The 24,019-nt window shown below is 32.8% G+C and overlaps 1 protein-coding gene across 2 annotated transcripts in view; it reads left to right on the top strand.

Moving 5' to 3' along the window:
- Positions 1–21,570, top strand: part of CDH9 (cadherin 9) — an 80,063-nt gene extending 58,493 nt beyond the window's left edge. For both annotated transcript variants that reach the window (XM_060091609.1, XM_060091610.1), the window contains 5 exons: positions 12,433–12,569; positions 13,064–13,185; positions 16,576–16,693; positions 16,777–17,028; positions 21,083–21,570. In XM_060091609.1, the coding sequence (XP_059947592.1) occupies positions 12,433–12,569; positions 13,064–13,185; positions 16,576–16,693; positions 16,777–17,028; positions 21,083–21,570 (1,117 nt within the window). The remainder of the gene's footprint in view (positions 1–12,432; positions 12,570–13,063; positions 13,186–16,575; positions 16,694–16,776; positions 17,029–21,082) is intronic.
- Positions 21,571–24,019: the final 2,449 nt, after the last annotated feature.

The raw sequence follows: 24,019 nt of genomic DNA, 5'->3' as shown, positions 1-24,019 counted from the left end.
TACTGTTTTGATTACTGTAGCTTTGTAGTATATTTTGAAATCAGAGCTCATGATACCTCCAGCTTCATTCTTCTTTCTCAAGATTGTTTTGGCTATTCAGGGTCTTTCATGTTTCATACAAATTTTAGAAAATTTGTTCTAGTTCTGTGAGAAATCACTTTGGTATTCTGATAGGGATTGCATTGATTCTGTAGGTTGCCTTAGGGAATATGGATATTTTATATACATTATATACAAAACTGAGTCTTATAATCCATGAACATGGTATATCTTTCTATCTGTTTGTGCATATGTATTCTTCAATTTCTTTCATCAGTGTTGCATAGTTTAGCAAGTACAGGTCCTTAACCTCTTTAGATTTATTCCTATGTATTTTATTCTTTTTGATGTGATTGTAAATGGTATTGTTTTCTTAATTTCTCTTTCTGATAGTTCATTTTTAGTGTCTAGAAATACAACATATTTCTGTATATTATCAATAATTTTGTATCTTCCAACTTTACCAAATTATTGATGAGTTCTAGTATTTTTTTGGTGGCATCTTTAGGGTTTTCTAAGTGTAGTATCATGTCATCTGCAAACAGTGACAGTTTTTATTCTTCCTTTTTAATTTGGATGACTTTTATTTCTTTTTCTTGTCTGACTGTGCTGTGGCTAGGACTTCTAAAACTATGTTGAATAAAAGTGGTGAAAGTGTGTATCCAGGTCTTGTTACTGATTTTAGAGAAACTCTTTCAGCTTTTCAACATTGAGTATGATTTTAGCTGTGGGCTTGTAATATATGGCCTTTATTATGTTGAGGTATATTCCATCTATATCCGCTTTGTGGAGAGTTTTTTTCTTATATAAATGAATGTTGAATTTTGTCAAAAGCTTTTTCTGCATCTATTGAAATATCATATAATTTTTATTCTTCAATTTGTTAATGCAGTATATCACACTGATTTGCAAATACTGAACAATCCTTTCCTTCCTGGGATAAACCCCATTTGATCATGGGGTATGAACCTTTTAATGTATTGTTGAATTCATTTTGCTAATATTTTGTTATGGATTCTTGCATCTATGTTCATCAGTGGTATAGGCTTTTAACTTTTTTGTGTTATCTTCATCTGGTTTTGGTATCAGGATGATGCTGACCTCTTAGTATGAGTTTGGAAGCATTCATTCTTTTTTAATTTTTTGGAATATAGTTTGAGAGATTGGTGTTAACTCTTCTATAAATGTTTGGTAGCATTCATCTGGGAAAATATCTGGTCCTGGATTTTTGTTTGTTAGGAATTTTTTTTTTAAATTACTGACTCAATTTTATTACTGGTAATAAAATAATAATTTTCAATTTCTTCCTGTTTCAATCTTGGGAGGTTGCACATTTCTAAGAATCTGTCCATTTCTTGTAGGTTGTCCATTTTCTTGGTGTATAATTGTTCATAGTATTCTCTTATGATCCTTTGTGTTTCTGTGGTGTAGGTTGTAACTTCTCTTTTTTCATTTCTGATTCTGTTTATTTGGGTCCTCTCTCTTTCTTCTTAAAGAGTCTGGCTAAAAGTTTATCAATTTTGTTTATCTTTACCAAGAACTAGCTCCTAGTTTTATTGCACTTTCCTATTGTGTTTTTTGTTTTTTGGTTTTTTTTTTTTTTTTTTTTTTTGGTCTCTATTTACTTCTGCTCTTATCTTTATAACTGCTTTCCTTCTAACTTTGGATTTTATTTTTTCTTCTTTTCCTAGTTCCTTTAGATGTAAAGTTAGGTTGTTTCTTTGAGGTTTTTCTTGTTTCCTGAGATAGGTTTTTCTTGCTATAAACTTCCCTCTTAGACCTGTTTTTGCTGTATCCCAAAGACTTTGGGTCATTATGTTTTTTTCACTTAGTCCATTTACATTTAAAGTAATTGTTGGGCTTCCCTGGTGTTGCAGTGGTTGAGAGTCCGCCTGCCGATGCAGGGGACACGGGTTTGTGCCCTGGTCCAGGAAGATCCCACATGCCACGGAGCGGCTGGGCCCGTGAGCCATGGCCACTGAGCCTGTGCGTCCGGAGCCTGTGCTCCGCAACGGGAGAGGCCACAGCAGTGAGAGGCCCACGTACCGCAAAAAAAAATAATAATAATAAAATAAAATAATAAAGTAATTGTTGATAGGTAAGTACCTATTGCCATTTTGTTAATTGTTTAGGGGTGGTTTTATAGTTCTTTTTTGTTCCTTTCTTCTTTTTCTTTTCTCCCTTTTGATTTGATGGCTGCCTTTACTGTTTTGCTTGGATTCCTTTCTCATTTGCATGTATGTATCTGCTATAGATGTTTGAGTGGTATCAGGATGATGTTGGCCTCTTGGTATGAGTTTGGAATTATTCATTCTTCTTTAAATTTTTGGAATAATTCGAGAAGAAGAGGTATTAACTCTTCTATAAATGTTTGGTAGAATTCATCTGTGAAGACATCTGGTCCTGAACTTTTGTTTGTTGAGCGTTACCATGAGGTTGTTACCATGAGGTTTATATATAGCCATCCATGTACATATGATTATTTTAAGTTTCAGATCTCTTAAACTCAAACAGATTTTAACAACCCTGCATTTTTACGCCCCAGCCCCACTCCACATTTACTGTTTTGACATCATATTTTACATCTTTTTGTTTTGTGTATCCCTTAGTTATTTATTATATATATAGATGATTTTACTACTTTGGTCTTTTAACCTTCCTACTAGCTTCATAAATCGTTGATTTACCACCTTTACTGTATACTTGTCTTTACAAATGAAATTTTTCCTTTTGTAATTATCTATTTCTAGTTCTGCTTTTCTTTTTTACTCAGAGAAATCCTTTTTCTTTAAATTTGGTTTGTTGGTGCTGAACTCTTTAGTTTTGGCTTGTCTGTAAAACTTTTGATATCTCCATCAAATATGAATGAAGCCTTGCCTAGGAGAGTATTATTGCTTGCAGGTTTTTCCCTTTTCATCACTTTAAATATACTGTGTCACTACCTTCTGGCCTGTGTAGTAACTGCTGAAAAGCTGACTGATAGCCTTATGGGAAATCCCTTGTACATAATTTGTGGCTTTTCCCTTGCTGCTTTTAATATTCCCTCTTTATCTTTAATTTTTGTAATTTAGTTACAATATATCTTGGTGTGGTCCTCTTTGGGTCGATCCTGTTTTGGACTCTGCTTCTTGGTCTGAATGCCTGTTCCCTTTCTCAGGTTAGGGAAGTTTTCTGCTACAATGTCTTCAAATATATTCTTTGCCCCTTTCTCTCTCTTCACCTTCTGGACCCGAAAATGTGAATCTTAGTATGCTTAATTTTGTACTAGAGGTCTCTTAAGTTGTCCTCCTTTATTTTTATTATTATTTTTCTTTTTGCTGTTCAGCTTCAGTGATTTCCACTACTCTGTCTTCTTCCAGCTTGCTGATCTGTTCTTCTGTATCATCTAATCTGTTGATTCATTCTGATCTATTTTTTATTTCAGTTATTGTATGCTTCATGTATTTTGGTTCTTCTTTATATTTTCTTAACTCTTTGTTAAAATCTTCTAACTTGTCACTTTGTTCATCCAATCTTCTCCCAAGTTCTTTGAACATTTTTATGATTATTATCTTGAACTCTTTATTGTGTTGATTGCTTCTCTCCACTTCACTTACTCCTTCTTGTGAGGTATTATCTTGTTCCTTCATTTGGAACGTATTGCTCTGTCACCTCATTTTGCCTAATTTGCTGTTTTTATTTCTATGTATTTGGTAGGCTGGTTACATTTCCTGACCCTGGAAGTGACCTTTTGTATTAGATGTCCCATATGCCCCAGCAGTGCACTCCCCTCTGGTCACCAGAGCTATATCCTCTAGGGGTGCCCTCATGTGGCCTGCATGGTTCTTCTGTTGAGGCAGATTGAGTACTGCAGATGGTCTGGTAGGAGTGGCTGGCCCCAGGTCTAGTTGGTTACCAGGCCCTGCCTTGTGTGGAGGCTGCAGGCTGCTGGGTCTCAAGGGGCAGGGTGACATGGTAGCTGGCTCTGGGGCCTCATATATCCCGGGGCTATTACTGGCCCACAGGTAGGCAGAGTTGGTGACTGTGGTGATTTTGGAGCTAGGGGTCCTCAATTTCTTGTCAGCCTGTTGTTGGACAGGGCCAGATCCCAGGGGACCCCTGGACTGGTGTCTGCCCATGAGTGGGTGATGTTGGGTACTGTGGCTGGTTCTGGGCACTAGTGGCAGAGCTGGGTCCTGGAGTCTCTGGTTTCAGGGACCAGGGGCCCCAGAGTTGGTGCCAACCTTCTGTGGGGTAGGGATGGGGCCCAGGGGGTCCTGGGGCTTGTGCCTGCCCACTGGTTGATAAGGCTGGTCCCAGGGCAAGTGCCAGCCCACTGGTGGGTGGAGCATGTTAGTACACCTATTAAACTATCCCCAAAATCTTCCCCCAAAGTTTCCTAATTCCCCTTTGTAATACTTCCCTCCCAAACATCCTGGAACCAAACCCTGTTCCCAGGCAAACACTGAACTACTTTATGGCAATATAGATTAAATTTGATTGGATTTTCTTGACTTTATACAAATGAAATCATACAGTATTTATTCTCTTCTGTCCAACTTCTTTCATTTAGCATAACTATCTTGAGATTTTCCATATTGTTGTATGCATTAATAGTTTAATTTTCTAATTGCTGAATAGTATGCCAAAGTGTGGAAATACCACAATTTGCTTATCTGTTCACTTATTCATTGATATTTTGAGTTGTTTCAAATACTTGGATATTATAATACATTTATACACATTTGTATATAAGTACACATACAAATATTTGTGTATCAGTATTTGTATAGTTACATGTGTTCACTTTTCTAGAGTAAATATCTAGGAGGGTTATGATTGGAACATGTGGTGGTTATATGTTTAACTTTTAAAGTGGTTATACAATTTTACATTCCTATCAGCATGTGTGATGGTTCCAATTTCTCTACATCCTCACCAACCCTTGGTACTGTCAACTATTTTAATTTTAGCCATTCTAATAGATGTATAATAATATCTCCATTACCTTTATGGCTAATGACGTTGAGCATTTTCTTCATATGTTAATATGTCACCAATATATGTTTTTTGATGAAGTGTCTATTCAAAATTTGCCTAAATTTTACTGGGTTATGTCTTTGTTATTGATTTGAAGACACACACACATACATATACATACACACACACACACACACACACACACACTGGATACAAGTCCTTTATCAGATATACGATTTGCAAATATATTCTCCCCAAGTCAGTGGATTGTATATCCATTCCCTTAAAGTGACTTTCAAAAAGCAAAAATTCTCAATTTTAATAAAATCCAATTTATTAACTTTTAAATGTATGGATGAAGCTTTTAGTGTCTTATATAGAAAGCATCTGCCTAATCTCAAAGTTCTCATTGTATTTTTTTTCATGTAGGAAATTTATTGCTTTTAGTCATATTTATATCTATGATTCATTTTAAGTTAATTTTTATATGGTGTGAGTTATGGATCAAAGTTTTTTTTCCTTTTTTGTATATGGATGTTTACATTGGAAATGCAATGTTTCCTGTACCACTGGTTGAAAAGACTATACTTTTCACTGAATAAACTTTGTACATTTGTCAAAACTCAATTGTTTATATAAGTATGAAACTAACTCTGGACTCTCTCTTCTATTCCAATTATATATTTATCTATGTTTACAAAAATGGCACACTGTTGTACACCTTTATAAAAAGAGTCTTTAAATTAGGTAGTATTCATCATTTAACTTTTTTTTTTTTCCTACCTGAAGTTGCTTGGTAATTCTAGGCCCTTTACATTTTCATATATCAAGTGCTATAAAACAGCCTCCTGAAATTTTCATTGGGATTGTGTTGAGTCCATTGATCAATGTAGGCAGAATTGATAATAACTTAATGATACTGAATATATTAATCCATATACAATGTGCATTTCTCCATTCATGGAGGGTTTTTTCAGCCATGTTTTGTGGTTTTATGTCTACATATCAAGAACATATTTTATATTTTTTTGTTGCTTTATTGCACTGGCAAGAACTTCCAGGACAATGCTAAATAGAAGTGATAAGAACAGAAGTCCCTTCCTTCCTCCTTGTCTTATGGAGAAATTAGTTTTTTATTATTAAGTATGATGCTGTTAGTCTATCTCTGCTTTTGTATTTAAAATATGTTCTAGAATCATATAGTTGTGTTTTGCTTTATTGCATAATGTAACATTCTGTTCCTTTTAATTGTGATGTTTAGACCATGGATTCTTTGGATTAATACTGTATTTTATTTTGCATTCCTTTTTTTATGTTATCACTTTCATTTCTTTTCTTTTTTTTTTTTTCTGGGTACAGAATTTTAGATTGAGGGCATTTTTTTTTCTAGCTCTATAGTAAAGATTTTTCCCTGCCTTTATGTTTATTTTTCTCTTTGTAACTTAGCTGTTCCTTAGGATGCATTTAAATTTTGTCACTGGTTTTAAGCAATTTGATTATGATGTGATTTTCTATAACATGCTTCATATATTTTGTACTTGATGTTTATTAAGCTTCTTGGATCTGTGAGTTTATGACTTTTCTCAAACTTGGAAAACTTTTCAACCACTGTTTCTCCAATAATTTTACCCTACCCTCCTCGCTTTTAGATCATTTAATTTTAATTATGATAGGTGTTTTGAAAGTGCAACACAGCTCACTGGTGCTCTAATTTTTAATCCCCCCACCTTAATCATTTTAAATATTTCCCATTCATCTTCGAGTTTACTATTTTTTTTCCTGCAATATCTAACCTGCTTTAATTCCATCAGAGTATAATTTTCAACTCACAGACTGTAGTTTCTCCTCTAGAAGTTCTATGAAAGACATATATCTATTTATCTATCTATATCTATATTATTTCCTTAAACTTTCCTCTAGTTAAATATACAGAATGCATTTAAAGTAACTTTTTAAATATCACTGTCAGCTAATTCTGTCAACTGTGTCATTTTTGGGTTAGTTTCAATTGAAAGATTTTTCTTTGCAGTCACATTTCCCATTTTTGCTTACCTGTGATTTTTGATTGTCTGACAAATATTGTGTTTATGCTGTGTTATCTGTGTTATAGCTTTTCATTTCTATAAATACTATTGATCTGTGTTCAGACGTGTGGCTAAGTTACTTGAAACAGCTTAAACCTTCTGGCCCTTGCTTTGGCAGCCCTTTGTCTAGATATAATTTTGCCCCATAAATCAAGTAAGACATTTCTGAAATTCTACCAAAGCCCCATGAGTTATGAGTTTTCTACTTTGGCTGATGGGAATTAGACTATTTCCAGACACATACTGTTCAGTTTTGCTCCCTCTGGCCATTATAATTGGTTACATCTATGACTTCATTTTATCTGCTCTCATGCATGTTCTGATTAGCACTCAGCTGAAGAGTTGAGCAGGATCCTCTTAATATTTCTGTGGCTCTCTCTCTGTGAAGCTCTATCCTATGAAGTCCTCTGCCCAGCAAATTCTACCCACCTTGGTCTCCCTGGAATCTCAGCATTATCTCCTGAATTCAAGGGACTGACAGGCTCCATCTGGGCTCCCACTTCCTGCATTATTGTTTAGAAACCCTCCCAGGCAGCAGCCAGTTTTGAGGATCACATAATTTCTTCCTCTTTTCTCAGGAATTACCCTCTCTGTCTCCTGGTATCTAATGCTTCAAAAATAATTGTTTCATATATATATATGAAATATATATATATTTTTTATTTGGATTTTAGTGGGTTTTGGCAGGGGTGTGTGTGTGTGGTAAATCTAGTCCCGTCATTTTATATTTGAAGAGGACAGTCAAAATATCATTTTGAACATGTTTTTGATAATATAATTGTAGCCATTCATTTTAGAAAAAAGGGATTGCATAGGTAATTTTGTAGCAAATAAGACATCTATAATTCTCCCCTCAGTAGATACTCCAGTGCTATTTATTCTACTTCCATCAAGTATTTCATCTTTTAAACAGTTTATCAATCTCCTATTTTTTAATTAAGTAGAGCTTATATAATATATATGGGTTTATGTATTTTACTAATTGTGAATATTTGCTAATGTCATTACAGTTCTTGATAAACTTCTACTGTATAGATAACATACTATCATGTAGGTAATGCATCACTGATGAAAATTTAGATTGTCTGGAGATATATATCTGATAATTTCCTCATGATACAATTGTAGGAGAAAAATTTCTTGATCAGAGACTGATAGTAAAACTTGCAACCTTGCTTTATGGTATATAAAAGTGGCTGATGCCTTTTTAAGTCCATAGCTCTTCCAGAAATATTTACTTTTTATAGGGTACTCAAGTCTTGCAAAAACAATGGGCAGTAGTGTTACCTGTAAAATCTCAAGAATTATGACAAAGGGAAGAAAAATATTTGGAGAACAAATGAATCTGAAATTATGTTCCTAATATTATACTGTCAAGTCTGACAAAATACAAGGTCATGCCTGAAAATATAACATTAGACTGATTCCTGTTAGCATAAAAATGTATGCAAAAAAAGCTTTAGAAATTCAATTATAGTGTGAAAAACCAGCAATAATTCAACAAGGAGACAACAATATAATATTTAACTCTTTCATTTGCTCTGATAGCATTTAGAAGGATGACTGATCCCCAGAGCAGAAATAGGCTATGATAAACATCATGGAACAATTTCCAGGGAAAGTTTGGGAAGTAATTCTCACCCACCAGTAAATCTGTTCATCAAACATATTTTCTGAAATACATCTGCCACTTGCAACATAAGATTATGGTTACAATTAGCAGCTGTTGTCAGCTCCGCTTCACCTCATTAGTAATCAAGGATTTCCTAAGTTATAGGGTTGATTATAGCTTTACAGGTTCTGAAAGAACATGTTGTCTAATTTCACACCAATTTTATGCTCAACATATTTAAAGGTTCAACGAATTTTAGAAGAAATCAGTTCTACTGCAGTCAAATAGAGAAGTAAATACAAAACAAACTTGCTGGTGAGAAATTTAGTTATGTCACCATAAAATGTACATGATTCCACCATAAACTGGAATAAGTGCCTTCATATATACCAGTACTTATTTAATATTTGCTTGATTTTATTACAGAGAGTAAAGTAATAGTAATTTTAAAATCATGTCAATAATATTTGGAAAAAAATAAAGGCTTGAACTATTTGTTGAAGCAGTATAGCCATTCTCAAGGAAGGTTTCATAGTTTGTAGCTAGAAAACACATTTCTGGAAAGCAGTAGCTGGAAAGGAATGAGAAAACTCATAGCCTAATTATATTGACTTAGTGGAAGATGTACCTGGAATTCAGGAAAGGAAAAGGAATACTATCTTTGATATATTCCTACATATTACTGATTTGTTCTGGTGTAATTTAATTTACGTGTTTTTTTGTAGTAGGTGAAAATATAGGGATCTGTTATGTGTTTGATTCTTAATTGTAGAGCTTAAAAAACAAACAAACAAACTAGAACCAGAGTTCAGCTTCCAGTGTCACATCACTTGCGATCTTTTTACCTTGTTATTTTTGCTGCCTATGTGATTGACTCCTGTTTCTGCAAAAGGTATTCATTCAAAAAAAGTATGCCAATGATCTTTTCTAAAACTTATTGTTATAAATTCAATATAATGACATCAATAAAGTATTGTTTTAATAAGCCATCTGCTGGGACATAGAGACAGTTTTGTCTCATGTTATGTGTTTATCAGCCTCTTTTAGGTCATTTGTTGTAATCCAGTGTACTTATTATTAATAGGTAAACCTATTCTGTGTTGAAAATAGAGCACTAGCTGCTAAATAAATAAAAATTATCTCTGGGCTTTGAAAAACTGCAAGACATCATTTGCAGTGGGGCAAATTTATAAATACAGATCTGGAAGTTTGCAATGTTAATGTTAAAGTGAACTATTTATAAATCATCAAAGTGACTCTCCTTCATGAATTCTTAACTTGAAAACAGTGCTTTTCAAGGTTGAACCTAAGAGTAGGGCAGCCAGAAACACAGACCTATTTTGATCTCACATAAGCTCAAAGTGAGTCAGAGCTAGATTTGTATAATGTTAGAATTGTTAACTATCCCTCAACCATAGAAATCTCCATGCTAATCTCTAGGGCATGTGGCAATGGGTAAAAAGTGATTTTTATTTTACTTCTGATCTTTGATGCAAGTGATAGGAAGGAATCCAAGATCTATTCAGCAATAAGCAGATAATGGTTAACTACTGACCTTTCCAACAATGGAGATAAATATATACAGGTGAATATTATGAATTGAGATTCATTCAACACATAGATGTGGTTATGCTCTTTTATTTGCTTTCTTTTGTGTTCCTTTTAGGATTGTTTGTATTCATAAGCAGAATTTGGTGTAAGTACTTTAGGAAAAAAAAAACAAACATTTTTTAAATGTTCCAATGTTTAATGTTTAAATGTTCCAATGTTTCTCAGGCCACATTAGGAACTAAACTGTAGGAGGATTGAAACCTAGACATAGGAAACACTCTATTATCTTTTATCTTAGCACTATTTAAGCAATAAAAATTAAAAAGAGAAAATTTCATATGACTTTTATTCTTGATCTTAGTACATTAATGAGTATTTTAAAAAATAAGAACGATCTCAGATCCTTGTCTGACAATAAATGCTTAATTAAAACTCAACATAACTTTTGCTTCTAGGAAATATATACACTACTATGCCTTTTTATATAATTATTTTTATATTTAGGTTTAAAATTTTTCTCTATTTACTTAGGATTTCCCACCCCAGAAGGATAGTTACTCTTGGGCAGCTACCATATGTCACATGAGTTTTTTTTTTTCAATCCCCAAATTCTTTTTATAGCAACCATGTAGAAAAATTACAATCATAATTATTGCAAAAATAGGGAATACTACCATTTCCATGTAGCTCTACTGTACACTGCACACTTCCAAAAGATAACAAGGTGACTGTCCTGGTTTCAGATTTTGGGATGAGGTACAGGAAGAAATCTGAGACCAACTATGCCAAGATTTTAGCAATTTTATCTATGAGATGAAATCTAATATATATACATATAATATGTATATTTTCCACATGCCCAAATACTCACTTTGAAGCAGTATTTGTGAATTTGAAACAATAATTTTACAAAATTTAGCAGAAAGTAAATTAGGTAAGCACCATCATATACTATATTAAGTTGTTAATTTTTTTTGGAAATCTGAGTTTACTAATAGATCCCTTAAGTTAAGCACAGTCCTTATAATAATGGACTAAGCCACATGTTCTTTATTAAAATAACCCAAAGAAATAATCGAATTTAGATAAATGTATTTTTGTCCAATATTTTAAAAATTGCCAATGTTTCACAATGTTTAGAAAATTAAATGTCTATTTTTTGTCAAAGTCAGTGCCTGATAGTGGATATATTATGGATTTATAATGGGAGTTGTTAGTTTCCTAATTCACCAGATTAAAAGGGAGTTCATTTGCTAAGTGTCTTTAATAGAAACCTAGAAAAAATGAGGATGCCACCAGATGCTGATTAGTCTGTTAGTTCTCTGTCATTGTTGCTCCTTTGGCTGTCCTTATTCTAACCAGTTTATCCCATGGTCTTAACCTTGCTATACAAAGCCTTATCTATGGACCTTACAACATGGGATTCACCTAAGAGTTTTTTAGAAATGCAGAATAACAGTTCCCACACTAGACTTACTGAATCAGAATCTGTTTTTACCAAGATCCCCATATGATTCATATGAACATTAATGTTTGAGACACACTTAGATTCCTACATGGCTCAATTAAACACTCAGCAGCAGAAATCTCAAACTTGCAAAAATGGTAGCTAGTACATCTGTGGTTCTTTGTCATTTCAATTTTTATTTGGAAAAGGCTAAAGGGAGAGATTGGAGGAAGACCTTTGATTCAGCTGAAATGATCTTTGAATAGAGAACCATTCAAGAGCCATGTATTTTACAACAGCCTCTGCATATTCACTTATAAGGACTCTGTGGACACATGTTTTTATGTGTTATTTTCAACATAATTTCAATTTATCCAATGCAATTGACTCTATCAACTTTAATATGACTTTAATATGTCTCAAGCACTGCAATAGGTCTATGATAGGATAAATTAATCAAGTGACAATTAAAAACTCACTTAAAAGCTGCCACAAGGATTCATGAGTATAACTAAGGACTCTGAAGTACACATAATCATAGAATAGTAATAACGAAAACAGCCAACTACATCAAATTATCTAAATGACAATTATATTAAATACAAATTCAAGAAAATTATCGGTATTTTACTTGTCATATTTATCAGACCATCATGTGAACTGCCTATAACTTTAATAAATGGTAGATGAATTAATAATTTTAAAACAATGCCTGGAATAATGAGTCTCTTTTCTGCTAGATACTCTGTTGATCGGCATTCGGATATAGACCGGATTTTCAGTATTCACTCAGAAAATGGTTCTATTTTCACTTTGAAGCCTCTTGACCGGGAGTCAACCCCTTGGCATAACATCACCATTACAGCCACAGAGATAAGTAAGTTGGAAATACATCCACCTGAACACATTATTTTTCACCAAAGTAGTAAAATAATAGCATTAAATAGACTCTTTTACTTGAGTGGAATGAATTTCCACTCTTGCTGAGTGAATTCTCTCAGCAAGAGCTGAGAGAAATGATTTAGAGTGTGCTGGATTTTTAAATTATTTTAATGATTATCAAATATTCATTTTATTTTAAACTTGATTTTCTTTTACATCTTACTGTAGGATAAAAATATAATCTAACTTCATAAAAATAATCAGTCTAAGAAAATTATCTCTTACAAATAATATTCACTCTCAATTGTATTCTCCTCTTTCTATCATGCTCTTCATCTGAACCGTGTAAGAAAGCTGAGATATCCATCAGCAATCCAATCAAGAAGTGAATACCCCAGAAATGATCTGTTGCTAAGTTACAAATGGGGCAAACAATATCACTACTACTCTGTAAATGAGACTGAAATCTTACACATGTTCTCATTGCAGATAACTCAAAACAAAGTAGCCGCATTCCTGTTTTCATCAGAATTCTGGATATAAATGACCATGCTCCAGAATTTGCCATGTACTATGAAACATTTGTCTGTGAAAATGCAAAACCTGGGCAGGTAAGTTATTATAAACTTAAAAAAAATTTTCTCTTCACAAAGGCAGATGACACTGCATTAGTTTACTTGCACATTTTTTTCATGCAAACTATTGTCAGTCTTCCTTGTCACTTGTTTATCTCTCCTTACCAAAAGAATCACAATAATCTTAAAAAGATGATTTTTTAAATATTTTATAATCCATGATATACTAGGAAAAATTATAATATATGCTTTAATTTATAGACTAGGTACATAATGAGTATCACATGTATAAAAATTTCCTACCTGGATTCATAATCATACTGATACTGAGCTATAATCACAAATAGAATGAACATACATTATTAAATAAAACATGAAGTATGAAAATAAAATTGTTGTGTTAATATAAAGGAAATCATAATAATTGTCTTGTTGATTACATTTTGCTACTCTGAGTTGCTCAAACAGGACATTTTGGTTTGAGACAAGTTATATTTTGTTTGTGATTTTTCAACTTTAATATTAGTGAGATAAAAAAGAGTGTACAAGAGTTACAAAGTCCACATATAAAGTAATATTTCAGGTATCTCTAAAGTAATTTTAAGAAAATGCAGAATATGTTCACTTTTTACACTAAGACAATATTTTACAAATACAAACTGCATAAATGTTATTGAAAGAAATTTTAACGAGTTATTTAGATATTTCCTTGAGGAAAAAGTAGGTAGATAGTAAGAATCATATATAATTCTATCATGTCCATTTAATATAGAAAATAAAGTGAAATATAGTCTTTCTTCTATTCCAGTAGAGATTATCATGAACTGAATATTTCTGCCCCCTCAAAATTCATATGTTGAAGCCCTATCTCCCAGTGTGGCTGTATTATCTGAAGATGGGGTCTCTAAGGAAGGAATCAAGGTTAAATGAGGTCAAAAAGTGGGGCTCTGATCTGACAGTATTAGTGTCCGTTAAAGAAGAGACACCAGAGAGATCACCCTCTATTGTCATACACACGATCAAAGGAAAGGCTATGTGAAGATGGAGCAAGAAGGCAGCTGTCTGAAAGCCAGGAAGAGACCTCTCACTAGAAGCCCACTATGCTGATACCCTGATCTTGGTCTTCCAACCTCCAGAACTGTGAGAAAATAAATTTCTGCTATTTAAGCCATTCAATATATGGTGTTTTGTTATGGCAGCTCAAGCAGACTAAGAAAGAGGTACATACCACATTCCACTTACATACACAGAAATACAAATGAAGTTTTTATTTTCTTTACACCAGCAAAGAATCATTACACAGTTATTTGGACTAAAAATTGTTTTCCTGGGCTTCCCTGTTGTAGCAGTGGTTGAGAGTCTGCCTGCCGATGCAGGGGACACGGGTTCGTGCCCCGGTCCGGGAAGATCCCACATGCCGCGGAGCGGCTGGGCCCGTGAGCCATGGCCACTGAGCCTGCGCGTCCGGAGCCTGTGCTCCACAGCGGGACAGGCCACAACAGTGAGAGGCCCACAAACCGCAAAAAAAAAAAAAAAAAAAAAGGTGGTTGAATAAGCCAACTAATGTGTAGCTATGCTCTGAAAAGTAAGCAGCAAATTAAAAATAATCATTCATCGAACTGAGAATATGCCATTGTTACGAAGCGAAAAAAGGAAAACCCTAATTCGGTATGACCTCATCTTAACTTGATTACACCTGCAAAGAGCCTATTCCAAATAAAGTCACAACACAGGTACTGGGGATTAGGTCTTAAACATATAATTTGAAGGGATACAAGTCAACTGATAATAGCCTGTAGATATTCTTTACTTATTTATTAGTATGCTTTTTTATTGTTTCATGTGAGTTATTTATATATTACAAAATTAATATTTGATAATGATAAAGTATAATTGATATTAACTAATTAAAATTATTTTAATATATACTACTGCTATTAGCATGTCTATGTCATTGTTCATATAATCAGTGGAAAACAATTTTCCTGTTAAAATTAACAAGTTTAAGAATAAAACATAATATAGGTGTCAAGCTGATACATATTCTCTCTTAAAATATGTTTAAACATTGGCTCATCTAATCATTTCAAGAACTCAGTCATACAATGAAAGGATCAATGATGTTTGATGTTTATGATTAAAATATTACTAAATATTTGTTACATTATTGCTATTCTGGAACAGAAGTTTGAGCAAGAATATTAGATCTTATATAAATTTTTCTATGTCATGTGCCAATCTTGAAAGGAGAAAATCATATCAAGTTTATATTAATAATTATGCACTTTCAGAAGTATTGTATAAAGAAACATAAGGTTACATGTGCTTCTGTCAATAAAATGAACAAAATTATAGTTAATATCAAAGAGGAAAAAGTATTAACTAGTGAGTATGCAGGTTGGTATGGCCATGGAAGGTACACAATAACCAAAACAATGGGTATATAAAACTACTGTGAAATTCTAATAATTCTTCATCACAGAATGTTGGACTATTATACCTGGAAGTGGTGCCACTATTTGTTTTTGTAGAAGAGAAGATTGAAAGTAATGGTAATTAAATGACTGTAATTATACATCACACAGACGGCAGACCCAGGACTGGAAAACAGGCACCCTGATGTGTAGCTTTGTTTTTATCCACAATAAAATGCTCAATGGAATTTTTCTGCCCAACCTGTCATTTGCTGCTCCATCTTCACACTATGGTACACCTCTGACATACAGGGAGCACAGCTGAGAGGTGTTATAATTTCTCAAATTCAACAATGATTTTACAAAACTTTAGAAGCATTTATTTGTATATTCTTCTAAATTTTGCAAATACCATTAAAAAGAAGAGCAAACAATTTGAATAAAGTATGCAATATGATTGTACTTACGGTGCCCCATAGCTTCTCCTTTCTGGTATTATATGGCATATTGCTCATATTCCCAAAACTATATTTATAGTTTCCTTAATCTCTAGGAGTGGCTGTGTTATATGCACATTTTTTTTAAAAAAAAAAACACATCTGTTATGTCCTTTGCCTTTGAAACAATCATTATCTCGTGGAAGCAACATACTGGTAACCAATTCATAATAAAATGGGCTGGTAGTATGTATTAACAATGTTAAAAGACAAAAGATTGGCGTGATCAAATTTTTCTTTTCTTTTCTTGAATACTATAGTGGCCAGGAATCAGATAATGATCCATAGAGGTGCTCTGCAAACTGATACTTGATGGGCATTTTTCATTCTTCATTAAATAAGTTACATTAGACAGAACTACAAAAAAAGATCTTGGCAAAATTTTCTGAAAATGGAATTTTTTGTTTAATTTCAGTATTTAATTTCAGTGATATATTTAAAGCTCAAACACTGATTTAAAATGTAATAACAAGAGTTGCTTTGTGTGCTCTATTTAACTTTTTCTTTGGTTTTAGTTGATTCAGACTGTCAGTGTCATGGACAAAGATGACCCTCCCCGAGGCCACAAATTCTTCTTTGAACCAGTGCCAGAATTTCCCCTCAATCCAAACTTCACCATTGTAGATAATAAAGGTACAGAATATTTTTGAAGACAAATATTATGAAACCTTAAGAGGCAAAATTTTAAAACTGGTCTGACTTTTTTGTTTTTTCAGATAATACAGCAGGAATCATGACTCGAAAAGATGGGTATAGCCGCAACAAAATGAGCACGTATCTGCTGCCAATTTTAATCTTTGACAATGATTATCCAATCCAAAGCAGCACTGGCACACTCACCATTCGTGTGTGTGCCTGTGATAATCAAGGTAACATGCAGTCCTGCAATGCCGAGGCCTTGGTCCTCTCTGCTGGCCTGAGCACGGGAGCTCTCATCGCTATCCTTCTCTGTGTCGTCATACTACTTGGTAAACTATGCCCCTGAAAGATATGCCCATTCAACTCAAGGAATTCTCTCCCTCATTACCCAGTGATTGAACATTGAAAAGCATTCTTCTTTAGAGCTAAAGGCTGAAAATTTTAACTTGTTATTAAAATTGTTCTTCCAATTGAAAAACAATTGAGTTTTTGACTGTGGATAGTTCTAGCTTTAAAGAGTCCGAAAACAATGATATAATAGCTAGTGATATATACATATATTTTAAAATATGTTTTATATTTATAGTGTTTAGTGTTAACTAAGATCGTCCCATTTCTAAGGACATTTCATTTAATAATTGATTTAATTTTCATATCAGCTCTATAAGGTAAATACTTTTATTCTTCTACAGAAAGGTCAGATAACTTACACAAAGTCACTCATTCAGAAAGTGTTTTAACTAGCATTAAAACCCAGGTTATTCTATTTCAGAATCCACCTTTCTAAGCATTATCCTCAAAACAAAAGACTACTTTACAAATAATATTACTAACAAATACTAAGTTATATATATCATAAATGGAATTGGTCAGTGCATTTAACTTGTCACAGTAAGATAAACTTTTTTTTTAAGATAAACTTTTTTTTTCATAAAATTTGTTAAATGTAGGCACAACACACCAAATTAAATTTTAAGCTCATTTCTTAAAATATCACTATGGCATTGTGGTCATACCTATTCCAGCAATATTTTCTAAATAAAGTCATGCTTCCAAGTGCAAATGCTTTCTTTGAGCATGCCCTAACAGGACAATGATTTAATTCAATTAAACAGTTGTTCCACTGTAACACATTCCCCCAAAACTTGTTTCCATCAAATATTCATCCAAAATGAATGCTTAGGGCAGGAGAGCTAGTCAAATTTATGGCCCAATGCTCATATGTGCTGGCTCCTTTTCACTGCAAATCCTCTCAGGCTATCTGGATAAAATCCCTTTGGCCAGATATTCTTGCAGGACTTCAGTGGGGAACTGATGAAAGTGAGGGGAAAGCATTTGTCTCAGTTATGATGATCCAACTATTTAGAAAAACATTTTCGTAGGATGGTTTAGAACTTAACACACTACTACCATCAGCAGCAGCAGCAGTCCACATCTCCACCTGCTGCTAGAAAGTTCAACTCCTCCATAAAATATTTTTGTATCCTCATGGAGATTAAATGTTGGCTTACGCTCTTAGCTAAGTGCTACTGATATCATATTGCTTTATTTGCTCAAATAGTTTTACTATCCTAATTTAGGACAATATGGAAATATGTATATTTCAAATTTGATTTTTTAATTTCAATATTAATATAACACATACTAACACCTAAAGACATGCATGCATACATGAGGGAACATAATCCACCCCAAAAAATAGGTTTAGATATTATAACATTATCCAACTAAATTGGATAATATTTTTCTCTACGCAGAAATCTATAAGGCTTCTTTTATTCTGAAAAGTCTGCCATCTTTCTGCCCTCGGAAATATAGAAGGCACACAATTCTTGTATTTTACCTTTTCAATTTATTGCCTAAATGTGGAATGATTTTCTATTATTTTAGTTAAAATGGGTTCTAACTCATAAGGTTTCATTATAAAAGTTCTTTAAGTATCCCTGCTGTTATTTCACGTCTTTATACAAATGGCTGGACATAGTTACTGTACCTCTGAAGTTAGAAGAGTCTGCTTATTGAAAAATGGTGATATAGCATGGATAATAATATTTTAGACCTATCCTGCTACAGTCTGAAGAAATGTAATTCATAGTTTATATCCATGTTACAAGGCAAAGTAGCAGGTTAAAACCTAGGGCAGGGCTTTTTAATCTTTTTGGTTCCTTGGACACCTTTCATAGTGAAGATGAAGCTATGGACCTATTTAGAATAATAATTTAAATTTATAAAAATAATACATGTAACACAAAAGGAAATATATTTATCCAAATTAAACAAAAAACAAAAAAGCAAGACGTGTTTAATTATCGTCATATGTGCTTTCTTCTAGAACAAGTCTAATGATTATTTGTAATATATCCTAACTATAATACAATATAAAGTATCTGTGATTTCTATTGCTTTAAAAGTCACACATACTGTTACTATCACTACAGTTTATGCTGATATCCATAATAGAAAAAAAATGTTAAATTCAAGTTATAGTGAAAATATAACTTTCTATATTACAGAATATAACATTTTTTTTTCTACTCCTTACCTTAGTCTCTTTGAATTCCATTCATATACCCCAGATTAAAAGCCTCAGTCGAGGGAAAAGAAGCAGATAATTTTGGCCTGACAAAGCAGAAAACCCTCAGAGCAGATTCTGAGGACCATTTGTGAAATTTCATAAACATTATATTAGTTAAGAAACCCTTAAAACTATTTGACTATATGGTTGTTCTTCTATGCATAGAGAATTTATAAATTAATTCATTCAGTATTAAACTTAGAAAGAACCCTGTTTTTCTACTGCATGATTCACTAGATTTGTGGATTTCAGGTCTATGTTGGACTTAATTTACAATCATCCTTTAACAGAAGAGAGTATAGATATGTCTCATTATTAATGAAAAGTTTTTTAAAATGTCTTCAACATGATTCTGAATATAGCTCAGCACCCAAAGCCTGATCTGTAGAGGTTAGCGAAGATACTTTTAACAAATCTTTTGTTTTCTTCTTACCAATTAGTAAGAGCTGAGGAAAGTGTATTGGCCAATATGACAACAGCATTGTATGGGCCTTAAGTGTAGTTACAGGGGCCTCCAGGGCCATGGTGAAGTGCAGTCTCAATGGAAATGAGTTTGTGTAATCTCAAAACAAAGACTGAGAAAATGAATGGTAGGTTTCTGAGGCAACATGTTCTTATTTTTCAGTAAGACATCAGTAGTATTGACAAAACATTTAACTTCCATAAAGTAAGGAAAACCCGGTTTTTATTTCTCCCCAGCAATGTATAAGTATGCTTTTGGAAAATATTCTTTATTTTATTCTTAACTTTCTTATGTATAAAATTATGTACTTGGTTCATTTTCTATGGAAACATATTTTGTTGGAAATCGTGATCTTTCCTATGTTTTAAAATGTAATTTTTAATTTCAAAATGTATTTATCTTTCAAATGTTCATTGTCAAATATATGCATAATAATTTAAATTCCAGTAACATAACAAGAAATAAGGAAGTATGTCATATGTGGGGAAGTTAATAGTTAACTTGATAACATAAGCATGTAAATAATAATACAGCATATACAGGGAGCACAATTAACATTTCAGCCCCAAAATTTGAATGCAACTATATATCAGAGAAGTCCTCAGAAACAAGGTAATATCTGTAAGATGAGAACAAGGTAAGGATGAGTTTGAGTTCTAATTTTATATTGTAGCTTATAGAGTTATATTTCAGATTTTAAGCAGACTTTCAAAACCAGGTCAATAAAAGAAATTAACTAAACAGATGTGACATATGGGAATAGATGAGATTAGTAGCATATATATGTATGTGTGTACATATGTATGATATATATACACATAATATATATTATACATACATATACACATGACATATGCATATATGTGAGCAATACTTTGCCTGTATTCCCTTGAGTCCTTAAGATAATATTAAATTGGTACTGAATTTCTCTTGGGATAATCATGATTGTAGCTTTAGAATTTTAGTATTTTGAAACAAACATGCATTGGGGAAGAATGAGGTATTACATACTTATAGTTGGTTAAATGCATTCGCCATAATTGAAGATTTTCAATGCCAGAGCCCCATAGGATATTGAGTCTTGAAAGTAAATAAATGACATTGTAATATCTGTTTCTTTATCAATATAGTACATCCAGTCACTGGCCCAAATCATCCTGTATTTGTGCAGGATAGTTACTCTTTATATCCAAATGAACTTAACACTTCTTACACCACACCAAGGTCACAAAAACAAAAATGCACTATATTAATTTAAACCCGAATCATGGAATCTCACAATTTTCTCTCTGGTTTTTTCTTCTTCTTGTTGTTGTATTTGTTTTTGTTTGCTTTTTGTTAATAGTTTTAGTTGTGCTGTTTGCTGCATTGAAGAGGCAAAGAAAAAAGGAACCTTTGATAATTTCAAAAGATGATGTCCGGGACAACATTGTGACCTACAATGATGAAGGCGGCGGGGAAGAAGATACCCAAGCTTTTGACATTGGCACATTAAGGAATCCAGAAGCAAGAGAAGATAGTAAATTTAGAAGGGATGTAATGCCTGAAACAATTTTTCAGATAAGGAGGACTGTACCTCTGTGGGAAAATATTGATGTGCAAGATTTTATCCATCGAAGATTAAAAGAAAATGATTCAGACCCAAGTGCACCTCCTTATGATTCACTGGCAACGTACGCCTATGAAGGGAATGATTCCATAGCAGATTCACTCAGTTCTTTGGAATCTCCCACAGTAGATTGTAACCAAGATTACGGTTACCTCAGTGACTGGGGGCCTCGTTTTAAAAAACTTGCTGATATGTATGGGGGTGATGATAGTGACCGAGATTAAGAGTATGGTATGACTTCATGGACATCAGTGGAAGTACTCTCTTTGTTACTAGATGGAGTGGCCTGCATTCTCTTCCTTGGAGGAAAATTTTTTTAAAAATCAAAATTACAAACAATACTTAGGTGTTGTCTTAGTAAGAGTTTGCTTAACCAGTAAGTTTCTGTGAATGAACACGAATGACATAGATTTTAAAACGTAATAATAACCAGTTCACCCTCTTTGACTAACAATCTCTGAAGGAAAGTATATCACATCAATAACCAATAAAAAGTACATAAAAGGCTTTTTGTGCCTTTGCTTAGATATAAGAACTTTATAAATAATGTTTTCTTAACTGACTTACAGTCACCTTTACTATTAAATGAAACGTGCAACTGCTTTGTAAATTAATATGAAAAAATATATCTCTAAAGAAATAGGAATGACTATTACTGCCATATTTATTTAGTTGAAGAATGTCTTTCTGTTAATTCATTCATATTTTTATAAATGTATATTTATATTTTTGTATTTTTATGAAATAAAATAGTATTTATAAAAATAAATTTCACTTTATTTAATTCCTAGAAGAAGTTCTGATCTCACTTATAACATTTTTTTAAACATCTTTAAAGGTAAAACATGATTTACTCAGGGAAAAAGCAGCTAAATTATTGCATGTAATTTGGAAACAGAATGTGGTAGGACTATAGTGAGCTTTGGTACAAGTTGTGATTTTCTCCTGCAACCACTAGAATATGGACAAGCGTTTATTGAATCGTTGATATCTCCCCATCCATAAGGATGTGAGACACATTTACAATATAAAATATTATAAATATACTTGTGAACAATTAACTTTAATTTTTTTGTACAATTCTTTCCTATGGGATCAACCAGTAAATTTTATCGAAAGTAAATGAACTATGTGTCTGTAATGTGTAGATGAAGAAAAAAATCTAAACCACTCTTCCTTCATCAACAGTGTAGTTTCAGAATGAGAAATGATAGTTCCAACTTTTCTCTTTATGATTAGATAATTGATGGAATATAATTTGGTAACATTTAAAATGTGTATTAACAAATTAGTGGAGTTTTTTTTAATTGATAATTTTGTTGAGGATGTTGGAAGCCACTGTATTTGAAGAAATCTTGAAAAAACTAGTGACAGGTAGACTGGAGATAAGGAATCTTAAGGAAAGTAAAGTTTTCTTAATGATTGGGACTGACCAGAAAACAGAATATAGACACCCTAAGACACAGGAAATAAGAATAGAGAGGGATAATTGTGCAGAGTAATCCTTTGCAAATTTTGAAAGACTGCAATGTAGAAAACTTGCCCTGGATTACCCAGGAGAATAAAACCTAAACTGAAAGACAGAAACTTCACAGGGAGATTACATGATATCCATTTTCTATGTCATGAATTATCCTCTTTTTCTCCTGTATTATTGCTCCTTTGAGGAACAAATATCTTGCCCAGGGTAATTTCTAGGTGGAATTTATATAGAAATTTGGCTTTGACTAGTCTGTTAGCAAGCCTTTTAAAATAGCAACTATTTATTAACGTATAAATAGGCACTTATGTATTCTGTTACTATGTTGTAAAATATTTAAAGACCAAGACTATTTCAATAACTTTACCACCAGTAGCTAACACATATTAAAGGTTTAATTTAATGCTAAGAAAACAAAAACATACTGGGTATTTAAAAAATAACTGAAAATTTTTTATCATCGGAATTGCCCAGAAAACAGAAAATTTTTAGTTTTAGTTAAGAAAGTATTAGTTTTTACCATAATAAGTAATTAGTTTCTCCATTGCTAGAAATCTTCCTGCATAAATCAGACAAATACTTGAGAAGGATTACATAGAGTGGCTTAAGGTAGTAAGAAAAAATGAATTAGATGTTTATTAATGCCTCTTATAATCATTTATTCTATAATCACCAGAGGGATAAGTGACAATAAGTAAACACATTCTAAGAAGGCCCATAATTACTGTATGAGTAACAACTATTTATAAAAGAAGAGATTATGTCAAATCAGAAATGGGGGAATTGGTAGTTGAATTGCCTGCCTGAGTTCACCATGCCATAAATACTAAGAGCACCACAACAAACCAAGCTTCAGTTATAGACCTATAATTGCTATGAGAAAATCATATTGATACCAGATAAGGCATATTAAGTTTTTAAGCTCGATTATGAAGAATTGTTCATTTGACTACCATTTTTTGGCAATTAAATATTGAATTTAATTTCAGAGTTATTCCTTTCCTTCATCTGGAAATCAATGATGTACTACTGGACTCTTCATAAGGGCAGAGTTAACAGATTTCATACTTAATATGTACATGATTGTTTCTGCTATAAATTGGAGGGTCAGATTTGATCAAATAAATTACAAGATCTGTGTAATACTGATACTTCCTATAACTGTCCAGTAATACTTGAAATTCCTTCAGTGG

The sequence above is a fragment of the Mesoplodon densirostris genome, chromosome 3 (assembly GCF_025265405.1).
Source record: "Mesoplodon densirostris isolate mMesDen1 chromosome 3, mMesDen1 primary haplotype, whole genome shotgun sequence".
Lineage (NCBI taxonomy): Eukaryota > Metazoa > Chordata > Mammalia > Artiodactyla > Ziphiidae > Mesoplodon > Mesoplodon densirostris.
This window is presented reverse-complemented; position numbering and strand designations above follow the sequence as displayed.